Genomic DNA, 22,101 nt, shown 5'->3' with positions numbered 1-22,101 from the left:
TACGTAAAAGAATACCTGTTTTGTCTCTGTATGTAAAGTTCAGCATTAGGATCCTACAATCTGAAGTACTTCATTACTGTATTGTTTGTTTTAATTAAAAAAGATGGAATCAGATATTATCATGCATATGTAAAGCCAAAAATATGAATTTGAAGTTCAGCCGTATTTAGAATATTCCTAATGACACACCGAATCACATATTCCACAGTAGATTAGTTTAGTGCAAAAAATTATGACCAAAATATTGCACAGATTGAATTCAAATAATGCCCAGATTATTGCACAGATATTATTTATTTAATTAAATTAAAATATTTAATTAAAAACTCCGGGAAGGTTCTTAGTTAATGATTCATTTTAAGGGGTTCATAATTCTGTCTTCCCTTGTTTGTTGTAGTTAATAGAGTCTTTGTGCATTTAAATAAAAACATTGAACACGCACACACACACACACACACACACACACACACACACACACACTTGAGGTGCTGTTCTGGCTGTGTTGTACATGACGGCTCTGCACCTCTTTGAGGTCTTGCCAGCTCCTGAGCTGATTATTTTGACATCTCATGGCAAGAAGAGCTCCCCTCTGCTCTCAGTGGGCTGTGCTTCAGTGAAGAAGCATTCCTTTGTTAAGTGTTTGTGTCACTCTTAAAGGATTAGAAAGCATTTGAAAAGCATGAGATATTAGAAATAGACAACAGACAACAGATTCAGTTATCAGGGAAAACTTCTCCACAGCGTTCTACTGGGCCGGGCAGTGGTCCAGGGGCCGGCAGGGGTTCACTGTACGGTGTTATAAATATGATATTTTACCCATTTGACAGAATGTACACTCATGTCGCCATATTTCACAGTTTCTGTCAGGGTCATTTTTAAACCCCCGTCACCTGTAGCTCACATTTAAATCTGCACATGTAGACATGTCTGAGTCCCTAAAGTGGGAAAGGCATGCTGGGATAAATCACTGAAGACGTTTCTACCTCGATGGTTCCCATACATCTCCAATTTTATTGTGTCTTTGGATTCTCTGTCTCAATACAACTTTGCCATGGTGACAGGGGTTTTTGGTTTCTGACTCAAGTGTGGAGAGAGGCCTCTGCTGGGCAGGTTGTGACACTGATTACCTTGGTCAATCAGATTTGCAGGAATACACAAAATTTAACACTGTTTGATGTTGCCTTCAGGTAAAATCTTTTAATTTTACTATTTTTAATTTTTTTATGGTATTTATGATAATAAAGCATAATATTAATTCTGTTTTCATATTTTGAGCTCTCTATTTTAAGGACAATAATTACTTATTATGTTATTGTCTTTCAGCCATCTTTAAGCAATAAAAAGAGAACGTTCTCAAGAGAAACGTATAGTTTGGTTACATTGAATGAAGCTTTTGAAAAATGCACTTATTTCTATAAATGGATTGATAGATTCTAAGTGAGAGAAGTGTCAGCTACAATCTCCAGTTTCAACTCTCTGAATGACTGAGGGGAGATAGAGAACACTTAGTGATCCCCGGGGGAAGGAATTCCTCAAAAACGTAGTGTTTTTCTCACTCTTTCTCACAAATGATCTCCCGAGCCTATACCCATCAAGAGGCTCAGAGCAGGCTTTCCGGAAGCTCTGGAAAAACGTACAATAAGCCAAAGGGCGGAGTTTTGTGAGACAAACCTCTGAAGGTGTAATCCACAGTGTTAGAAACAGAGTTAAATAAAGCTCCAGTGGAGAACAAATTGGTGCTGGCAGGCAGTGTCCAGGTATGAGAGAAATCAGCGGTGGGGGAAATGAGTGACACATCTCAAATGTTTACATGTGGCCCCTATTCTCCTGCTCAGAACCTGTGAGGCAGGTTGGCAGCGCTACACTCCCTCCCTCCCCCATGCCCTCTCCGAGGTTGTGTTACTGTGTCCATACATCACCCTGACACGGGTGCACTCACTGAAACGGCCCAGCCAGACCCTGTCTTGGGATGATGACATATTTGTCATTCTGCTTACTGAGGTGTGCATGCATCCTATCACTGTCATAGATCCTGGAGCTCAGACCACAGGTCTCCGCCTTTTATTTAGAGGGCATATAAGGCAGGATATCACGTCCTGGTGGCTTATAGTATTTGACAGATGATCTAATTAGTACAAGACCCGAACATTTAGGGTCTGACATAGATACAGCCCTGACCCCACCTAGAAGCCCCCTTTGGCACAACTTCCCCTGCTCCTCCTCAGGGTAATGGAGGGAAGAAGAATGTGGAGGGAGGAAGTAAGTTCGCTGCAGGCAGATTGCTAGATGAAGAGGCTGAGAGACAGACAGATGACAATGGTAGGGAGGCCAGAGTCTGAGTGTCGCCTCAGGGATACCTATACCCCACTGCATGTTGGCTCCAGCCATGACGCTAAGTGCACAGAGCAGGGTCCTTCACAGTGATTTGGCAAGGTGATCCCTTCAGCCACCCTGATCCATCTCCTGCCAGCTGCTCTCTCCTTCCCGTCTTAACCTCCCTTTTCTTCCTCCCTTCTTTTGACACTCAGGCAGGAGGTGATGAGCTGACACAGAACAACAAACTTAGAAAGCTGATATCAACCCATAATTAAAGGGGGGTTAATGGGGGAAGTTGAATCCATACTTACAGTATGGATGCAAATATATATATATATATATAATTATAGATATAACAACATAACAGCTGAAACTAAGCATGTGACTTTCTGACTGTGACAGTGACATGACCTGTGGAACCTGGAGTGTGGGTTCAAATCCAAGCATTGTCTCCCTCTAGAAGGAAATTTTAATTATACAAATATAACATTAGCTGTATTTGGTTGCTCTACTGAAGTACTACTGCAGTTTTATACATCCTACACAAGAAAATGAAGAAAAAAAATCAGAAAATAATTTTATATTTTTGTATTTAAAGATTATCTCTAGAGGGGGGCAGAGTGACTACTAGCCCAGTACAGGCTAAAAGATTGATGTAGATTGATGATTGAAGATGGTTGATGTTGAAAGGCATAAGAATTAAACTTCAACATGGTCCAATGTCTGGATTTAAAACCACATTCTAGTTTTTACTTTTTGATGAACCAAAAACCTGGTTAACGTCCTCTACTGGTTTTCTACAGACATATTGTTTTATACACATGTAAACTGGCCTGAAGCACTTGTTGTTCTTCCAGTAGTCAGGCAGCATGTGTCCCAGCTGGCTGTCAGAGAACATCGCCCCCTGTAGAGGCTGTATTGTTTTTATATGCCAGATTTTAAGCGCTGATGTCAAATGCTGCATTTAAGGAGTCTCTGTTTTTTTGGAGGAGCATTTAAATCCATGCACCCTGAATGACTTAGATGCCACTTCAACTCATAGCTTAGGAAAGTTGGGAAATGTGAAGAGTGGAGCAGAGGCGTAAAGGTGTTGAATTGCAGCAACATTCCTGGAGGAAAACTGCAGGTATTGTGTGAGGCCGTGAAAATGTGCAGTCCCTTGTATCGTGGCTCCAATCTCTGTTTTTTATTCTCATCGCTCAAGGTGTTGATGTGGTGAACCACTTGACAGATGAAGTTATATCCCTTATGACAAAAGCCTCTTGTTTTTTTTTTCCCCTGCGGTCAGTGTTGTAAATTTCAGCCGGTGGAGACAGTGATTGACGGCCTTGTGACAGGGCTTTGCAAATCCTTTAATCCGTTCATAAAGCTCAATAGGGGGCACTTGATGCACTTTATTCCAGCACCTCTTCCCATCTGGCTTCTATAAAGGCACTCAGTGCTGTCAGGGGCTCTGAGAGCCATGACAGGCACTCATGACACGCAGCATTAGCAGCTTTTTAGGAGACATAGTCATAAAGAAAACTCAATGTACAGCAGCATACAGAAAATAGGGGAGCATCTTTAACACTTTAACACAACTGTTTATCTTTTATAATTCTTGCCAATAAGTCAAACATATTTACCCGGAAACTGAAACATTTCTAGATAAGGATGAGTAGATTCTGGACAAAGCAGTGTAGTACTTTCTATGTCCTGTCCCAGTCTGTTACTGCTGGAATCTGTAGTTTTTATGGCCCTATGGATTGGAGAACAGATTGGAGTCTTTGACTGAGTGTCTCAGTTACAGCGGAGAGTCTGTGATGTATGGATTCATGTCTTGCTCCAATGACGACCACAGCTTCTCCTTCACCCAAAACCTTTTATCTCCGGGAGACAAAGATGAACCCTGAAAGTGCTGAAAAAAAGTTACATCACATCACATGTTTAATGGGAACATTTAATTTATTTAAAAAACAAAGAACAAAAGAACAAAACATTTTATTTATGTTTCTGATGTTAAAAATCTAGTTAATAATGCCTCATATTTTCTGGTTGCATTAAATTAAATATAAACTACTTTTTACCAATACCTGGATTGCAATGGCTTCCACTGTGTTTAATATGTAGCAGTAGTATAAGTATTTGATTTATTTAATTGTTAAATGCTGCCACCTGGTGTTTCAGCTTTAGCACTGTGCCCTGCTCAGGGTCTATTCAGGTTCAAGAGGTGTAAAGTTGTGACTGTTAAAAACGTTAAAACTTCCCATGATCCATTTACGTAAAAAACACGACATCTAAACAGGTTTTACTAGAGGCTAAGTACTCCGGTACTCACAAGACATCACATGGGTAAATAAAGAAAAATAAAAAAGGCAAAGTAGGTGATTAAATACACATTTTCCTACATTCTTTAAAGTGGCACTCCTGCTGTGAAAACTAGTTCCACCCTAGGAGTGTTGAAGGTGTGTAGTCAGTGGCCATTATAAAGCAGTGGTCAGTAAATCATTTCACCAATTACATGTGAGATAGTGGAAAATTTCCCAGCAAAGATGAGTCACTAGTCCTACTGCATTTTATTATTTAGCCCACACCTTGGTTTTATTACACACCACGTCAGTAAACAGTGATATCTGGACCTTAAGGTGAGGTCTTTGCTTTTATGCTGACAGATTCAACACACAGCAACATCAAGGTCACAAATATAATCAAGTTCATTGAATGCTGTAAAAACTACTGTACTGCAAGAACACATCCACCATGCCAGTCCAGGTGAGGTAAACAGTAAACATCCCAATAATTAGGTGACTTACCCTAACTTTACTGGATGCAAAATGTATGTGGTGGCTGTAGAAGGTAGTGCAGTGGTTTTACACCTTGTCCAAACTACTGTGCTGTGGTACATTAGATGTGCAATGGAAATGTGTCCAGTTTCACTTCATAGGTCCAAAAACTAGTAATTATTTTCTGCAAATACTTAGAGCTATTCTTCAAGCATGACAGCTATAAAAACTATAAAAAAGAAAAAAAGAAAAAAAGATGGAGACTCAGGGCTGTTGAAGAAAATCTTTATGTGTCTTTCTGCATTCCTGTGAGAATATCAGTGTTGTCTATACAAGTAACTGAATAGGCCCAGGTCTCACAGATAATAAACTATGAGTAAATTGAAACTCAAAGATCATTACATTTCAATACAGATTCAAGGAACAATGAAGTGTAAGGTTGGCGTTTCACTCCAGTCTCGGTCAGTTCTATGCCAGCCCTAGAAAAGGGCAAATGCCTGTAGTATAAAGTGCTTTGGGTAGTCAGTTGTCAATGATAGAGGAGTGTGTAAACATGGCAATATATGTACAGACCATTTACAAAAAGACAAGAAAAATATTTGAGCGTGTACTCATTTATTTTAGGCTACACCCTGGCAGTTCAGCAGTGCATCATGGGGCCACATATGGAGACAACTGTTCAAATTCACATTCATACAAATCATCCATTTAGAGTCAGAAAAAAAACATAATCCTGTTTAAGTTAATTACCACACACCTACAGATTTGAGTATTTGAAAATATTTGAAATCTACCAGAGTTCCCAGAAGTGTATGACAGAGCTGTCTGTTTTCCTAACAGCCCCCTGAGATTTACTGTTGCTAATCGTGTGTGTTTCTTTTTGTGTCCAGGTCAAATGGCGCCAATTCAGTCAACCCGGTGCTGTGTCATTAGGTTAACTGTGTTTCTCTGTGTTTCTCCCACTGGTATCTATCACACCTGTCAATCAGGGGCGCATCAATCAGCACTGGTGTCAAGTGGCACGAAGCAGGGAAAGTGCTCAGCGCGTTCTGACCATCCATCACACTAACTGTATGAAATCACTCAGCATCAGATGCAGAGCAGGATTTTTCATTACCACGTGAACTGATTGGTTGTAAAATCCAGGCAGAGATTGATCATCTCATGTTGTCTCCTACATGGCTGGACAGACCCTCTGTCTTCTTCTCTCTCTCTCTCTCTCTCTCTCTGTCTCTCTCTCTCTCTCTCTCTGTCCCTGTCCAGGTAAAGTGGAGAATTGGCTTCAGGTGATTTGGAGAAGATCTTATCTTTTGTTAACAGAGGAATGACACCATAATGGAGCAGCAGGGGTGCAATTACCTTTTAGCCCCCCTCCTCCTCCTCACCCCCTTCACCTCCATCTCTCCTTCCTTCCACCTTCACCTCAGCCTTCACTGACAAATTAAGATTAATGACAGAGATGAATAAAGAACCTGTCCACCTTTTAGCATCACGCAGCACTAGTGTGTGAGAGAGCACAGTTACTTTGGGAGCTGTGCATGTTTATAGGTCCAGATCAAAGCATATTACTGATTTGGTAAATCATATTTTATTATATTGGTGTCCTTTTACTTTACTCTATAAATTATCTCTCTTGCATTTACATTTACTTAAAATATCCAACCATTATATTATTATTATTATTATTATTGTTGTTATTATTATTATTATTATAGATTGATGTCAGTCAAAATATACATAAAAACTTTAGAAATTACTCCAAATGTTTTCTTTAAAAAAAATAGAACTAAAAGTCTAGAAAAAGCCATAATTAAACAAGAACCGAGCAAAAAGCTAAAAACTACCCATTACGATTATTAAACATTGACCTAGATGTTGCCTCAAGTTAGTAAAAGAAAGTGGCGACTATTTATAAAATTCAAACAAACTATAATTTCAAATGCCCACTAAACATATAAAAATGAGGAACCTCTGTTTCATTTTTTTTATCCCATTAATTTAAACCTGAAAGCCCTTGAATATATATGCTCTATCCTTCTGAAGAAATACCACCTCCCAAAGGTGGAAGAAGCCCAGACCCTGTCCCTCCATAGCTGAGAATTCGTGACCCCCCCGGCCCCCAGCCCTGCAGCTGGAGGTGTCTGTTTCACAGACCTCTGTAATGCGGGAGCAGGGAGGATAGGGTTTCACAGGTACAAAAAGTTTCCGCTTTAATCCTATCACACAGAGTGAGTGGTCAGAGCTCAGGGCTTCTGCATAATCCTGGGTTTATTCATTCTGGTGAGCCAAGAGACAGGGAGTACGCAGGGAGGAAGAGCTTACTTACTGCCCATCGCTGATTATATTCAATCAATGTTTGCACAGCAAACGGGAAGTGGGACCTCTCAATAGCTGTTCAAGCTATTCCACACCTCAGTGCACACGCCAGAAGATCAGTAAAAGATACAATTAAATGTCTCCTCTGGCAGCTGTTTAACAGGTTTACTCGCAGCATCAGGGGATCTTTAATCTATTCTAAATTCCTCGGATCATTCTCTAAAAGGAACCTTCATTTGTTATCACCACCGCTACTAAAGATACTAAAGTGCACTTGTGTGATTGTTAATCCTCTTCTTGTCTGCTAAATGCATTAATGTAAGATGTTAAGTGGGAATAAATTTAGAAATCAGATAGGGTGTAGATATTTCTGTATATACAGTATAGACCAGGCGTCTCCAACCTTTTTGAAACTGAGAGCTACTTCCAGGGAACTTAGTCATACGGAGAGCTACTTGTTTGATACAGACTTCCCCAACAATGTAATAATAATCAGTTCTTTGAATACCGTAGCAGGTGGAACTGATTTAAAAAGCACAGAAACAGTACAATTTTTGACCCACTTTGACTTTGACTAATTTTATTTTTAGAACATAGCCCGCGGGCACCTTAGGTAGTCCATGGGGGCTACCAGGTGCCCCCAGGCACCACGTTGTGACCCCTGGTATAGACATACGTGTGTCTGTCTATATATACGTACATGTATGTTTATAAATAATATTTCAAATTATGTAATTTACACAATGAATTAACATGGTCTCTGATGGTTACAGCTGACCTGTTGTGAGGAGCTTATTCATTTCACAGCAGGCTTTTTCAGTGACACGTTTGAAGCGACCTCCTCTGGAGAGAACCACCTGCTTTGGCCTCACAGTGTAGACCTGTGCCAGCTTTAGGACTGTTTCTTTTTGTTTTATTTTTAGTAGAAGTTTGATGAAGCACTTGTAAGTTTCTTATTTTGTTGGGAACAACACTGAAAAAAAGAACCACTTCTCACAGACTTTGCACAGCACCTTCACACCTGGAAAGGCATGTGGGACTTTTCCCTCCACTAACAGCCTTTCTGACAGGCCTGAAATGCTTTTGATTCATTGTAGACAGCATGCATTCTCAGAAATTTAATACATATTCATGCTGTCCACCACAAAGCTGATTGCTGCATCCTTCCACAACTCCCTTGAAGTGTAGGACTTGAAGGTAGAGTGGTTCTTTTGAAGGCAACTAGAAGGCGTTTCGGGGCTGAAAGGTGCTGGAAAGGGCATGTCCAAACAGAATTTGTGCCCTGACTGATGGGACACGGGAAACAGTAACAGGACACCTTGTCTCTGCTCTCATGTCAACACAGCCCTGTGAATCACAACTGCAAGAGTGTTAGAAGACCAGGGACAAAGCATGCTGACTGTCTAGGACAAAGGGGAGGTGGGAGGGGTGAGATTCAACAATTGCCTGGTAGGGCGGCTTCAGTAGTAGTTGGATGTAGAATGCTGGACAAAATAATAGGAATAAAATATTCATAATGCATGAAACAGAAGGACTGACATCAGTCTTTATCACACCTTGTAGCAGTGTTTGGCAGGCTGGATTAGAAAGTGCAGCAGGCAGTATGTGGTGCATGGACCGTTTGCTCAGGTCTGGTCTAGACCAGTGGTTCTCCAACGTTTTCTCCTCTGTACCACCTGAGAAAACATGGAGCTCTCTGAGTACCACCATGATGACCAACATTAGCATATAGCAGCGTAGGCCTTCCCCGTTAGCTTCCACCACAGGAGAGATGTTTAGAAATGCTTAGAAAGATGTTTATGTTTAAATGTTGTATTAATTGTGCATGGTATGTTTCAGATTTATTCAGTTGAAAATGTGGATGTGAAAATGTGAATTTTCCCCGAGTACCACTAGAGAGCGCTCACATACTACTGGTGGTACACGTACAACAGTTTGAGAACCACTGGTCTAGAGGATGAAAAGCCTTGTTTCAGTCACTGTATATATCTGCACTGCATATTTATTGAAATATTTCACACAAACAATGTTCAAACAGATCTGTGATAACTCTATATCTGTTATCAGGGATTACCCAGAAGTCTCTTGGTTCTTCTCCACTGATATCTAAAGGTTTGTATCAATCTAAATGCTGTTAAATGTCCATTACAAATAAAAAGTGTGTGCAAATAACTGTAATTAAAATGAACTCAATGTATTCAAAGTTGTGAAGAGATCAATGTTAAGCTGCAGAAACAATCACAGAAGTAGCTTTTTTAAAAAAACAACCCACATTATTAAAAATAAAATTAGAAACAAAAAGAGACAGTAAAAAAAAGTTTTTCTACCATCCACATATTTTACATAAAAACATTCTAATATTTCAGTTTATTAAAACGACATTAAACAATAGTATTTGTAATAAACTCTTGACCGTGGTTTTACATTTACATCATCTTTGAGATAGAGGGCTGCATATTTTCTTCTGCCTCTTCACCTCTCTAACTCAATTTAATTATTTAAAACAATATTCAACACAATCTTAGCAGTTTAGAATATGTTGTGCATAAACGCGAATAAATCTGAAACGCAAAATAAGACACAGATACATATACAATGCGTTCAGAAGTTGTACAACTTTATTTTCGAGCCGCTGTATAACGTTGGTGTGTGGCTATCGATAAAATAAAATATCACTTTAATTAAAAAAAAAATCAAATAGTATACCAAAACCTGGAGTGTTCATGAAGAACAAAATACAGCATACAATAATAACTGTATATAAAATGGCATGACATGACATAAACATGACATCACACTTACAATGGTGTTTTTTATAAACAAAAATAAAGCAGGTTTTAATTTGTTATATGTAATGTTATATGTTATTTCTAAATTCAAAATCCATCGAATTTACAAAGACTGGACAGTAAGTTACTCCAAACTGTGTTGTTCTTTCATCAGAAAGAACAACACAGTGATAAAACAGTGGGGATTGCTCTAGAACAGCAAGGGAAGCTCAACTTAAATATATATATATATATATATATATATATATTATTTACGGTAAAAGCTGGCACAACATTATTGCACTGGTGTAGTTTTTAGGCAGCCTGAGTTATTTTAACATTTTAAACCTGTGGGTATACTAAACTAAATACGATAGGCTAAATATTACCTGCCATGTCCCAGCTGTGGTTTTTATGAATACTGAAGCGGGCAAAGTGGACAGATTATCAGACCTACAGTACCCTGACATGTACAATTATTTAATAAACTCCCCCTTGCCCTACACCAGAGAATTCCTAGGATCTTACAAGAGCATTGGAGGTATACAAATGGACACAATTTTGGCTACGTCAGCTGTGTCCAAGTCTGGAGTCTAAACGAAAGACAGTGTTGTTGTACGAAGCGATGTATCAGTACACGTCACTGTGCTGTACTTATTCATGAGATTACATAACGCTCTGTTTTTCAGACATGTTAATATTTTTCAGATATGTTGATTTTTTTTTTAAATAAATGACAATGAGGAACTTCAGGAATTTAGAAATTGAATTTTCTGGGAGTAGTCTGCAGGTTTTGGAAGTTGTGCTGGCGAGAAGAACAGAGAAGATTTACACAAAATAACTGAGCTTCCCTTGTTTCACACAGCAGCAGCCTCCAGTCATTAATACATCATTATCTCCTTCGGTGCGTCTTCAGTCGGTCTCTGCTGCTCTCTTTTATGTTTATAGGTGGTATTGTTATACATGTATATCACTCCAATGGCAGCCATACTTAGTAGGGCATATAAGATGACCAGGTAGTATCCTAGCCCCATCCATGAAGTTATGTTCCTTAGGTGAGCAGGAGAACTGCCATTAAGATTCTCCACCAAACCCTCTGCCATGTTGGTGGCCATAACGTTCACCACATATATGATCAGCACTAGCACAGACAGGATTGCTGTCAGAGGAAATAATTAATTAATAGGGCTGTCAAAGAAGAAGCTGTTTTTAAACAAATGTTTTGTTCTTTTGTCACTTACTGCTTAGTGAACCGCAGACGTAGACTCCAATAGGACCCATGTAGGTCTCGTAGGGGTTGCTGACACTGTTGTAAAGACTGATGAGAATGTTGACTGCTGAAAACAGCAAACACAAGGCCAAAAAGAGCAAGACGAGAACGTGCAGAACAACCTGGGTAGTTCCTACATCTGTGAGCTGAGGAATAACTGATAAAAAGGACAGTACAGTCAAAGGCATTATAGTCCAATTATAAACTAACCAAATACATTGTCTCCGCTCTTTAGAAACCACCAAAACTCACCTTCAAATTCATCATGACCTAAAAAGTTCCCACAAGAAACCCTGTCAATTATTCCATCGAAAAGATTCAAAGTAAGGACAGCTGTTCCGTTGAATAGTTCCTCTCCTTGTCGTGCGCACTCCATGGTTGTCTCAGCCCAGTTTTGTGACATGCTGATCCCTAGTACAATAACAGATATGGCAGAGGCCAAAGCACTGGACAAGAAATATAGAGTCTTTGCAGTTGAAGGCATTGTGGTTATATTCCTGTATTCCTGTGTAGATTAAGGCACAAAAGCAGAATCCCACTAGGAACCTGTGCGTGTGTGCGAGCTTGTGTTGCCTTTCCGGTACACTGAAATTTGGACGGAGGTAATAAAATCTCTTGGTTATGACTGTGACCTTTGATACCATTGAAAGGGGTAGGCCTGGTTGTCATAGTAGAGGCAGCAAATAGTTTCCCAAACAGGGAGAAATAACCATCTCAACCAACATCATTTGTCAAGCTGTTTTTAGATTATTGTACTGAAGTTTTCTTTTAAAAGTTAGCAACAAATAATTAGCAGGCCAACATCACTTGAGCAACAAAACCATACAAGACACAGCACTATCACAGTAATTATGTGTGTACGTCATCTTTTCATTTCACACTTTAAAGCCATCGACCCAAAGTCTGTTTCTTGGTGTTGCAGTGTCATCAGACACATAGCAGTTAATGAGTTACTAAAAAGTTATAATTAGACTGATCATGGTCTGACTATATGTATGTGTTGCTGACGTGGTTGGGTTGTGGCAGTTGTTTAGACGAGAGGACTTTGAAAAGGGGAAGTCAGGAGGAGAGCTGTTCCTTCCTCTTTAATTCATTTGAAGATTCATGAAGATGAATCAGATTAAAAATGTTAACCCATAGGCAGAATGATGTGCATTGTTTATTAACAGCAAAAGTTTGAGGAATATTTTTGTAAATGTAATTTTTTTGACATTTTTCATATTAACAGTTCCATTCATTTAAAGTATGTTGTATTGTATGTTAGTTGTATAAAGTATGTTATTTGTTATATTGTTCCAGCAATAGATAGAGAATTTTTTTTGTCAAATTAAGGAATGTCTATATTTTTTATTAATCATGATTTACTGTGACTGAAGTGAATTATGGTTGATTTACATCTGATCAAACTGATTTAAATGTTTAATTGTTTGACAGTCGTAATAAAAAAACATAAAATAAAAACCAGAACACATCATTGATAATCTTAAAATTCAAATAAAATATTACCTGCCCAAGAGGCCAGTGTTTGGGTCTCGATTCAACACTTGCTAAAGAAATAAATAAGCAGTGTAGCAATAACAAATATATCCACAAGATGTCTCCTTCTCCCCTCAAACAGTGAGCAGACGTGGTTCTTCACCGCTTCCTGTCTCTCCAGCAGCCTGTGTTGTGTTGGAGTAAACACTGACTCCTCCTCTCCTCTGACAGGCGGCAGAGCTGAAGCATCGCCTCGCCTTTTCCAACAAAATCTCTGTTCTGGACTCCAAGTCTGCACCGATCAGGTGAGTGAGCGAAACGTTCTATTTTCCCCGCACCTTAGTTGCTGGCAAATAGTCACATGTCGAGTGGTAGCATGTTGAATTTGTAGTATTTACGCGTGATACCTGTTCAATGTTTCCTGAGTGACACGATCGTTTCAGGTGCGCACCGGTTATCATTTGCCGTTGGTTTATGAATTGATTTATGAATCAATGTAGCGATATTTTCCACGATTGTAACACAAACATCATTGCTGTGGATAAAATCAACATAGGGAACGGCAATATTAACGGAGGAAGCGTTTGTGTTTTTTATCTCCACTTCCCCAGCCAGTCGTTATTTTCCTTTTATTCCACACCACTTCTTATCCAGTTGTAATAATGTTTTTATATTCCATAGCTGAGTGCGGGTTTCTGTCAGCTGAGCCGGTTTCAACATGTCGGTGGACAGAGGGGATCCTCTGTTCTTCACATGACATGGATGGATCTGATGCGACTGCTGTTCGCAGGAATTCTCTCTATGTTCCTGTTAGTTTACTCTCGAGGTTTGACTCTTCGCTGTCATTTGTTGCAAAATTCTATATGGACATGTCCCCAAATCCCCACAGGAAAGGTCTGACTCCCAGGGGAGGCCAAAGGTCAGGGTCAGTGACAGATCAGCGTCATCGCTGCAACAGATTAAGTGTAGCAAGATGCTGATGAGGAAGCGTCATTTCTAAGCATTTTAACACTAGTTTTTTTTTTGGGTTTTTTTCTCCAACATAAAACATGCAAATAAAGGTACAGCTGACCAGGCTGACACGATTAATTATATAAGTACGTTTTCAAAGCAGTTCTCTAAGCCTTCTACCAGCTACTGTGAAGATGCACAGTGATGCCGAGACTGAACTGACTAAATTCCACCAGTTCCATTTTTTTTTTACCTTGTTAATAGTTCCATGACTAATTCTGGAGGTTAAATCCTCTGTCACTATTCATTACTGGCACAGTAATTGCTCTGAATATATATCATGCAGACAACCTGTGTCCGAGTGTTGACGCTGGACACAGACACTGCCTCTGGAATAAACAAATGACAGAAAAATGTGCAAAGTTTCACTGGTAATTGGAGCTTGTTGCCAGCTGATCCTGAGAACTGCTGACCAAAGAGTCGTCATTCTAACTAACTGAAAACAGAGCTGGCCCACAAGCCCTCTATTGTCAATATGTAATCATGATTACTTAATGTGTGTTAGGTTGGTGTGACTGCACCATGCTTAGCAACACCAGATTTGTCTGCACCCTCAACATGAGCAAGGGTCAGTCATTTCTCTGTCTACATATTTTGTCAAAACAGACCTGGAAGTTAGATTCCTCCCTAGACTTTATGCCTCTACCTGTTCTGTTCTTTAGATCAACTGTCTGCATCTGTTATTGACGTTTCAGTTCACCTCCACTGCGCTGTACATGTACCCCAGGAAAGAATGGCAATGGCTTTGTCTGGAGATAATGGAGATGCAATAATAAATATCATTGCTGACCAGGACGAATCCTAGGGAAGAATAGCATCTGTCTGATAAGTGCTGCTGGCAGATGAATTTGGCTTTAAATTCTCAATCACTCCTGTCACAGTGATATCTGTGAGGCCTAATTGTTGTTGTTGAGAAATAGGAATGGAAAGTTGTAGGTTAAAATTATGCAAATATATATTAGTTACAATGGATTTTAAATGATGGGGAATGTCTTTTCTAGGCAAGTTATTTCCTATTTTTGCTGCTATGTTTTTTACAATGGAAAAAATACTTATAAGACAAACATAGTTCATTGAAGACAGACAGAAAAAAAATGAAAAGCATTAGTCAAGCTCCTAGATTGAACTCATGCCCATGGTGGGCTTAATGGATGTAGTGTGGTCTTCGGGCCTGAAAAGAGTAATCAGAAAAGAATGCCATTAGTAAAAACAGTTATCACATAGATAGAAAGTTGTGTTTTAATTCAACTTATTTTAAATTCAAAATGAACTATTAGCAGGAAGTGACAAAGGTGAAGAGTAAAAACATTTTTTTCTCCTTTATCGTGAGATGAGATGCTCACAGGTTGAAAATGAGTAAAAGTAAGCATTCAAGTATTTTTATTTGTATAGCTGATGGATTGTGGTGAATAACCATCAGTCAGGAAGTGAAGGTTACTCAGCCATCTTTCCCCGTAGTGTTGGTGTTTCCAAACTAAACTGCAGTGGATTGTAAATTTTAGCAGAAGTTGATGTAGTGGTATTTTGTACGTTCTTCTTCTGGGACTTTCAGAGTTTTGTAATCTGTGTGGCAGATGGCTCATAATGTATGTGTTTTTTCACACAGAGACTGGGGAAGTGGTTGAAGTTGAAGAGGTTCCTTCTGCATTATTACAAGATGAGACACTGATGTAGACCTAGTCAGTTATTGGTCAATGTATGAACCTTGGTAATTTAACTTTGAACGTTGTTATCTTCAGTGTTGATATGCACAGGACTTGAATGCAGTAGACTATTCTTTTCTTGTCTCACCTCACTTGTAGAATGTGACTCAACCTTTAGCAACGTGTTACAACCAAAGGCCTGTTTGTGCTTGTGGCCAATACCAGAGCGTGAATGCTTGCCACTCTGTCTTTTGATCCGGCATCCCATGCCATTTAGTTACAATGAACCCCTAATGACTGTGTCAATGCAAATCTACAAAATATAATTGTCACCTAACTCGGACAGTGGTTAGCAGTCAGTGTTGTGACCACGGAGGCAGGATGTTGGACATGTCTGTGGTTTTTATGAGTGTTGAAAACAGTGCCAAGACTGGGAGAGTGACTGCCATACCATGTTTATTAGAACAAGGTGTTTTCAGAGGTGCAGTAGGGGTCAGTTTCTACACACCGTGTCTTGTTATGAGCAGAAATCCTCACTTTAGTCTCTCTAGACGGGGCAGGAACTTGTTGTCACAGAGAGAGGGATGTGTCAATAATGCAGACTCTGAAAACACATGGCTACTGGGGAGATAGTGTGCAGCTGTGCAAACTGCTACCTCCAGCACTGCCTCCCACTCTCCTCACACACACACACACACACACACACACCTCCTTCCCCTCTCACCATTTGATCTTCGGCTACATCCAGAGGTTGCACGGAACTACCACCGTTAAGGGCATAGGAGTGTTTGTCTACTAGCGGCTACAGCTGCAACAGACTTGTGTCGCTGTAGCCTTAAAACAGCTGGATAAAGATCAAGGTTCTCTGTTTTTCAGATGCCATCAGAACACGCCCACCATCTGTTCAATGGAGGCATTGTAAGTCCTCTCAGACAACTGAGGCTGAGCATGAGGGACAGGAGCGGGACGATCATTTGACAAGATGAGCTGTCTCTCTTCTTAAAATAGTGCTTAAATCCTTAAATTGACACTGAAACCCTTCTGATCTAACATTTATCATCTTGACTAATGCACCAGTAAGAGAGCAGTTAAGCTTTGACTTAATTAGTTGGTGATTAGACCGTAGCCCAGGTAAGACAGTTGTATTTTGCGACCTTTTTGTCATTATCTAAATGTTGTCTACAGAATATTTCCTTAGAAAACAAAAGTGAGGGGAATCATTGTAGGTGGAAGCACAAAGGCTGTTGTTGTGATTTCATTGTAGAACCTGTAGGAGTTCCCGATCTCCAGACTGGAAACCACTAAGCTTTCTTGGGTTTGTCAATTCAACAGCTTCCCACTTGTATTATGGGTGTAAACTTCCAAGGCAGCACATAGTTTCTCTATTGTTTTTCTGCTAGTCATTACATGAACACATTGCAAACTTTTCTCTTTTTTTTTGGAGACATTGAGTAGATGACCTTGCTGCTGCTTTATGAGTCTCTAAAGAGGAAAAGACACACCCTGTTGGGACCTTAAGATATTGTGTCTGCAATTTGTCTTATATAGATTGAAAAAATAAACAAACTTCCTGTTTGACATAACATTTCTTGACACGTAAGAAATGTTGGCCTCACCGATAGAGGGCAACCCATTTTGGTGACGTTCTAGGGAAAGGCTGAGTGCAGCCTCACAAACAACTTCATCTTAGATTAAGTCACGCTTTGCTCAGCATTACCTCATTTAGCTGAAATGAATGACAAAGAAAAAGCAAATGTCTGGCTTGCTGTTGGAAACAAATGGCAACAGTCTGCAAACATGGTTTGGGTTTTTCATTTGAGCTTAGAGGCAGTTGTTACCATATGTATGTTAGGCAACACACCCACACACTCCTTGATTGCTGAATGTTTATGATAATAGCAGTGCAGATTGTGAGAACCATTGTATCTGCAGTTGTATTTTCCTGTACAATGTTGCTCTAAAGCAGTATTGAACTTCTAAATTGTTATGTTTTTGTACCCAACCTGGCCTTTGGGTGATTCCGAGAGCAGCAGGTTCTGACTTAACATTCAGAGAATGATTTTACCTCATCTTTTTTCAAGAGTAGGTCAACAAGGTCTTAAGTAAATTGAAAACAGCTAAGTATTTATGAAACATTTTCTACAAACAGCACACAGTCACAAGTTCTCAATTCAGTTCAACAACTCTCAAAAATAAAGCACTGGAATTATGTCGGAATGATTTTAGTTCCTGTGCAACAAACATTCAGACAATAATAGCTTGTGCAAAATGTCCTCATAATCTGCCTCTCCGTCAATCTGAGTGGTTACACTCAGCGCGGACATTAAGCTAATGGTACTTGTCCAAAGGTCAGTTGTAAGTAAGACTGATTGCTAACTTAGCATGAGAGGAGTTGAAACAGCTCCAGTAAAGCTATGTCTGTAATAAAAATAATAAAAAAAGAGGCTGAAGTCCTGTCCTAGCCAAATGGGACCTTTAGCATTAAGTGTCGCAATTGGTTTGTCGCTCTGAACGATTTACTAGGAGCTTTCCTGGTTCATGGTAAGGCACTTTCAAGATAACAACATTCCGAAAACACAATGCACAAGCAAAATGATTGAATACAAAACTGGATAAATGGTGCTAAAAACATCATAAAACTTGATCAAGCTGTGGGAGAGTCATTATGAAAACGTACTTGAAATATGTTTTATTTAAATTTTAAGTTATATGGATTATGGGACAAGAAGAAATGATCTGAGAATTCCAGGCTTCAGTCCCAGGGTGCCTTCCCCCTGTGGGAACTGATTGGCCTTGGTGGATGTGTACTCTCTTAAAGTGCTTTCTCTATTTGTGAATATGCAGTATATCACCTGTGATGCCTTTTACACCTCGTAAAATGCCCCGTTGTTAGTAAAACATTTATGTCAAGTCCTATTTACAAGTCGCACATCAAAGTGTTATGTCGGATGTTTTGAAGTTTAAAGGCCCCTAGGTGTTTGGCTGCTGATCACATAGATGTGAGATGGCTGCTGGACGTGAGAGTGATGGATAGAGAAGAAATACTGTGTGGTTGGTTCTTTCTCACTCTGTCTCTGCTGGGGTTGTTCAAATAAGTGAGTGCTGTGCACCGTGCATAATAGATGCTGACTAAAAGACATCGTTTTCCTATTCATTCTTTCAAGGTTCTTTCATTGCGAGGTTGTTTGCGATCATTACGTATGTAAGTCCTTTTTTATAAGATTATGAAGCAGTTTGGATGGAATTGAAAAAGCTACATTTCCTCCTCAGTTCAATCACGTTATTGAAATGGCAAACTTTCATTTTCAACCTTGACACAGACAATAAACAGCGCTGATTTCGTTACGTGTCACCCACAGTCAACATGACATGAGCATTTATTCCGCGTCTGGCTCGTCACTTTTTGTGTGCGAGGTCAGGTCTTTCATCAGAACCACCTGTTAACTGATGATTCTCTGACGGCCTCACTGCATCAAAGCCTCGTTCCTGCTTTCCTTCTCGTGATGAAGTGCGTCTTAAATGAGTTCAGCCATGTACTGCGGCAGGTTCACTGTCAGGGGTTTGTGGACATGTTCTGCCTGCTGAGAGTCCTGCACAGCTCAGGCAAGCGCTAATGTATGGCAGGGTAATCGGAGCTGTCCAGGGTGATAAAACTGACCAAGGTTAAAGGGGGTGTGCATCAGTTATTATGTTGGAAATTAAATGAGGGGTGGAACCTTGAGCATGTTTCACATAATTGACTTCCTGTCCATGTTTCAGGATGTAATTTCAGACACTACGTGGGGGTATTGCAAAATCTGTGGTTAGAAGAAGAGATAAATGTAAACAATGTAGAAAAAAATGCAAATAGTCAAAGAGAGTGAGAGATCTACAGAAAAGTACAATAAGCTCTTAGTGGCTCATCTATGGTTAGAACATATAGATTTTTTTGGGGTAAGGTGCAGGGATTCTTTCAATTGTCCATGTTCATACATGTGAATTCCAATTCCAATGTGTCTTTTTAAGGCATCATTTCTATAATGAGGTCAGTTTGAAGCTGTTATTGAATTCTATAAGCACTAAGTTCTTATTTCTTAGTTCTTCTTTGTCCTTAGCCTCTTCTATTTCTTGTTGTTCTTGTTGTTTTTCTCCCTCCTCTTCTTCCTCTGCCTCATCTTCCATTGTTTTCTGCAGTAGGCAGTAGTATAGTGCTGATAACCTTTTAATCTTTATTGGACATTTTAAAGTAATGAGAGTATTAACAGGTCAAACAATATTATATGTTATTATAATTAGATAATCTCCACATACTTCAACACACCTCTGTACACACCAAGCCCATCACATTACTATTCTGTTATCTATAGTTATTGTGCTGCAGTGCATCATAATCACACTTGCTGAGACATAATGTTTTGGTTTTTTTTTCATTAAGGAAACACTTTTTAAATGGCTTGTTTTGTTTAGAGCCTGGTTAGAGCTTGTTTCTCATAACCAACATCTGCTGCAGCGGGCCCAGAGATTCAGCCATAAGCAGTGGATTGTAACAGAAGTAATTGGATAACAGAGCCATTATCATTTTGTTTAACACCAATTCTTGCAGAACATTTTTAAGAAGACTGTTAATGTATCTAAAATAACGGTAAGGGAGAAGGTATTTGAAGACAACGTGAGTTTCAGCATGCAGCTGCATTATAAGTTATCTTATTATGTAAACATTTTATGTGTATTATATTATAATATATATTCAGGCGACCTCATGAGGAGTCATGACCCCAAGTTTGAAAACCGCTGTCCTAGTCCATCCAAAGATAAACCTAAACAGCCTACTTTGTGCTATACCTTGGCACTTTTCTTCGGCGCCTCCCTTTTTCACAGCTCCATGTGCAGCCAGACAGCCATGTGCTGGATAACAAGGAATCACAGACAGCCATCGTCAAGCCCCAAGTATTTTCTCTGCAGCTCCTCCGGAGCCTAGACATGGAGGGAGAGGAGTTTAGAGATCAGAGTGATCATAATAATGAGGTGTCCCCTGGCTGAATATCTCTCAGTTTCTCTTTGTAGACCCAGATTAGGCAGTGGGTGGCTCTTCACACCAACTGAACTGTGAATTGTTTCATGCCGTCTTCCTCCGCTCCTTGCCACAGCTGCATCTGGAGCTGAGAGAGAAAACAAATATGCATAATGGGATGTGTATTTTTAACCCCACAAACCGGTGTGTCCCCTGCCAGGAATTTTCCATGTAGTGTGCATCTTTTGCACACTGACAGATTTGTTATCCTGCAAGAACTTGCACTGGTGCTTTACAAAAACGGTCACAGAGGACTGGCCTCATTTGTGTGTCTGTGTTGTTGTCTTTTATAGATAAGCCAACTTTGCATTTTGTTTTCAAGGTTGCACAAGTGAAATGCATTGTTCCTTTGGCTGATTTCTCAAATGTGTCTTTGGAGTGTACCCTTGTTACTCGTGTAATTATTTCCCTGTTTACATTGTGAATACATTCTTCCTGTGATGTATGTTGTAATTGCTCCTTTCTGAGCAGTATTGTGACACAGGGTCGACATAACGGGCTGCACACAGGGCCTTCGCTGGAAAGGATGTGATCATCAGATCTGCTGTCCCTAGGGGAGGAATACGCCTTCCTCTGAGACACTTCCTCATTTGCAGTGTTTTATGACTGAACTGCCTTAAGATGAGGAGGCAGATAGAAGATGTTGTGCCTGCTGGCTCTGTTAGCGGCGTACTCTGTTAGGGTTTCCATCTACAAACAGTGAGCTTCTTTGTGGAGCACAGACATGTTACAGTCGTTTTACAGCAAATATTTCATCACTTTTGTTCACAAAAGTATTTTGAAAGAAATCCAATATGTGTATTAAATGTAAAGCAATGCACAATTAGTATGATGCTCTGGCTGCTGCTACATTTACTGTAGTGTTACAGTACATCAGGTAGTTTGTGTACAGCAGGATACGAGCTAGCCACTTAGCTCGCAAACCAAAGAGACACCTTCACTGTTAGGGCAAAAAATCTTTTTACGGCTAACAGACTGATTTTTTTTTTTTCATGTTTAGCTTCAGTTGACAATCATCCCCTTCTGTGCAGCTACAACAATGAGTCAGTTCTTCAGTCCGGTGCACTTTTGTCCCGTAAACAGCCAGAACTCCCACAGCTTTGCTTGATTGTTTTCATTAGTTTGTCGGCGGTAGCTGGATATTACCAGCTGCCACCATGTCTGTGATTTTACATGACTTTTAAAAAAATAAGGGAGAGGTGAAGCAGAGTGTTTCGTTTGCAGCTCCCCCTCCCATATTGTTACTGTCATATCTGCGTAGAGTCAGATATAAAAACCCAACATGCCCCGGGCTTAACATTTCACCCAGCATTCCTGTGCCTGTGATCGGTTATTGTGGAGATACGTTGGGGGTTGGGTGTGAACTATGAAGGGTAAGTGATAAGAACGAGGGAGGTGGGTATAGGAGGTGGTGTCTGCAGAGATTTCAGTTTTATATTAGAAGCAGATATGCTGGGAGCTGGTGGTTTATGTGGCCATTATCCCCCCC

At 39.8% G+C, this 22,101-nt stretch overlaps 2 protein-coding genes across 5 annotated transcripts in view; one reads left to right on the top strand and one right to left on the bottom strand.

Annotated features, from left to right (window-relative positions):
* Nucleotides 1-9,990: 9,990 nt before the first annotated feature.
* clrn3 (clarin 3) lies at nt 9,991-11,916 on the bottom strand. Its single transcript, XM_008314110.3, has 3 exons — nt 11,685-11,916; nt 11,404-11,589; nt 9,991-11,321 (listed from the first exon to the last, which is right to left on the bottom strand). The coding sequence occupies exons 1-3, from the start codon at nt 11,914-11,916 to the stop codon at nt 11,044-11,046; spliced, it is 696 nt and encodes a 231-aa protein (XP_008312332.1). The 3' UTR covers nt 9,991-11,043.
* A 1,152-nt stretch (nt 11,917-13,068) lies between these two features.
* The window catches only part of LOC103381647 (protein tyrosine phosphatase receptor type E), a 62,744-nt gene continuing 53,711 nt past the window's right edge, over nt 13,069-22,101 (top strand). For all 4 annotated transcript variants that reach the window (XM_017034730.2, XM_025057230.1, XM_008314111.3 and 1 more), the window contains exon 1: nt 13,069-13,213. The gene's annotated coding sequence lies outside the window, so the exon portion shown is untranslated. The remainder of the gene's footprint in view (nt 13,214-22,101) is intronic.

This window comes from Cynoglossus semilaevis, chromosome 8 (genome assembly GCF_000523025.1).
Source record: "Cynoglossus semilaevis isolate Cse_v1.0 chromosome 8, Cse_v1.0, whole genome shotgun sequence".
In the NCBI taxonomy this organism is placed as follows: Eukaryota; Metazoa; Chordata; class Actinopteri; order Pleuronectiformes; family Cynoglossidae; genus Cynoglossus; species Cynoglossus semilaevis.
The sequence above is the reverse complement of the archived record's forward strand: the minus strand, read 5'-3'. Positions and strand labels throughout refer to the sequence as shown.

What these genes read in the sequence shown, in the direction of transcription:
- clrn3 (XM_008314110.3), bottom strand. Translation starts at nt 11,916, where the DNA reads ATGCCTTCAACTGCAAAGACTCTATATTTCTTGTCCAGTGCTTTGGCC. An exon ending in AGGTCATGATGAATTTGAAG is followed by an intron (nt 11,590 to 11,684) that starts GTGAGTTTTGGT and finishes CCTTTTTATCAG; the next exon opens with TTATTCCTCAGCTCACAGAT. An exon ending in CGTCTGCGGTTCACTAAGCA is followed by an intron (nt 11,322 to 11,403) that starts GTAAGTGACAAA and finishes TTCCTCTGACAG; the next exon opens with CAATCCTGTCTGTGCTAGTG.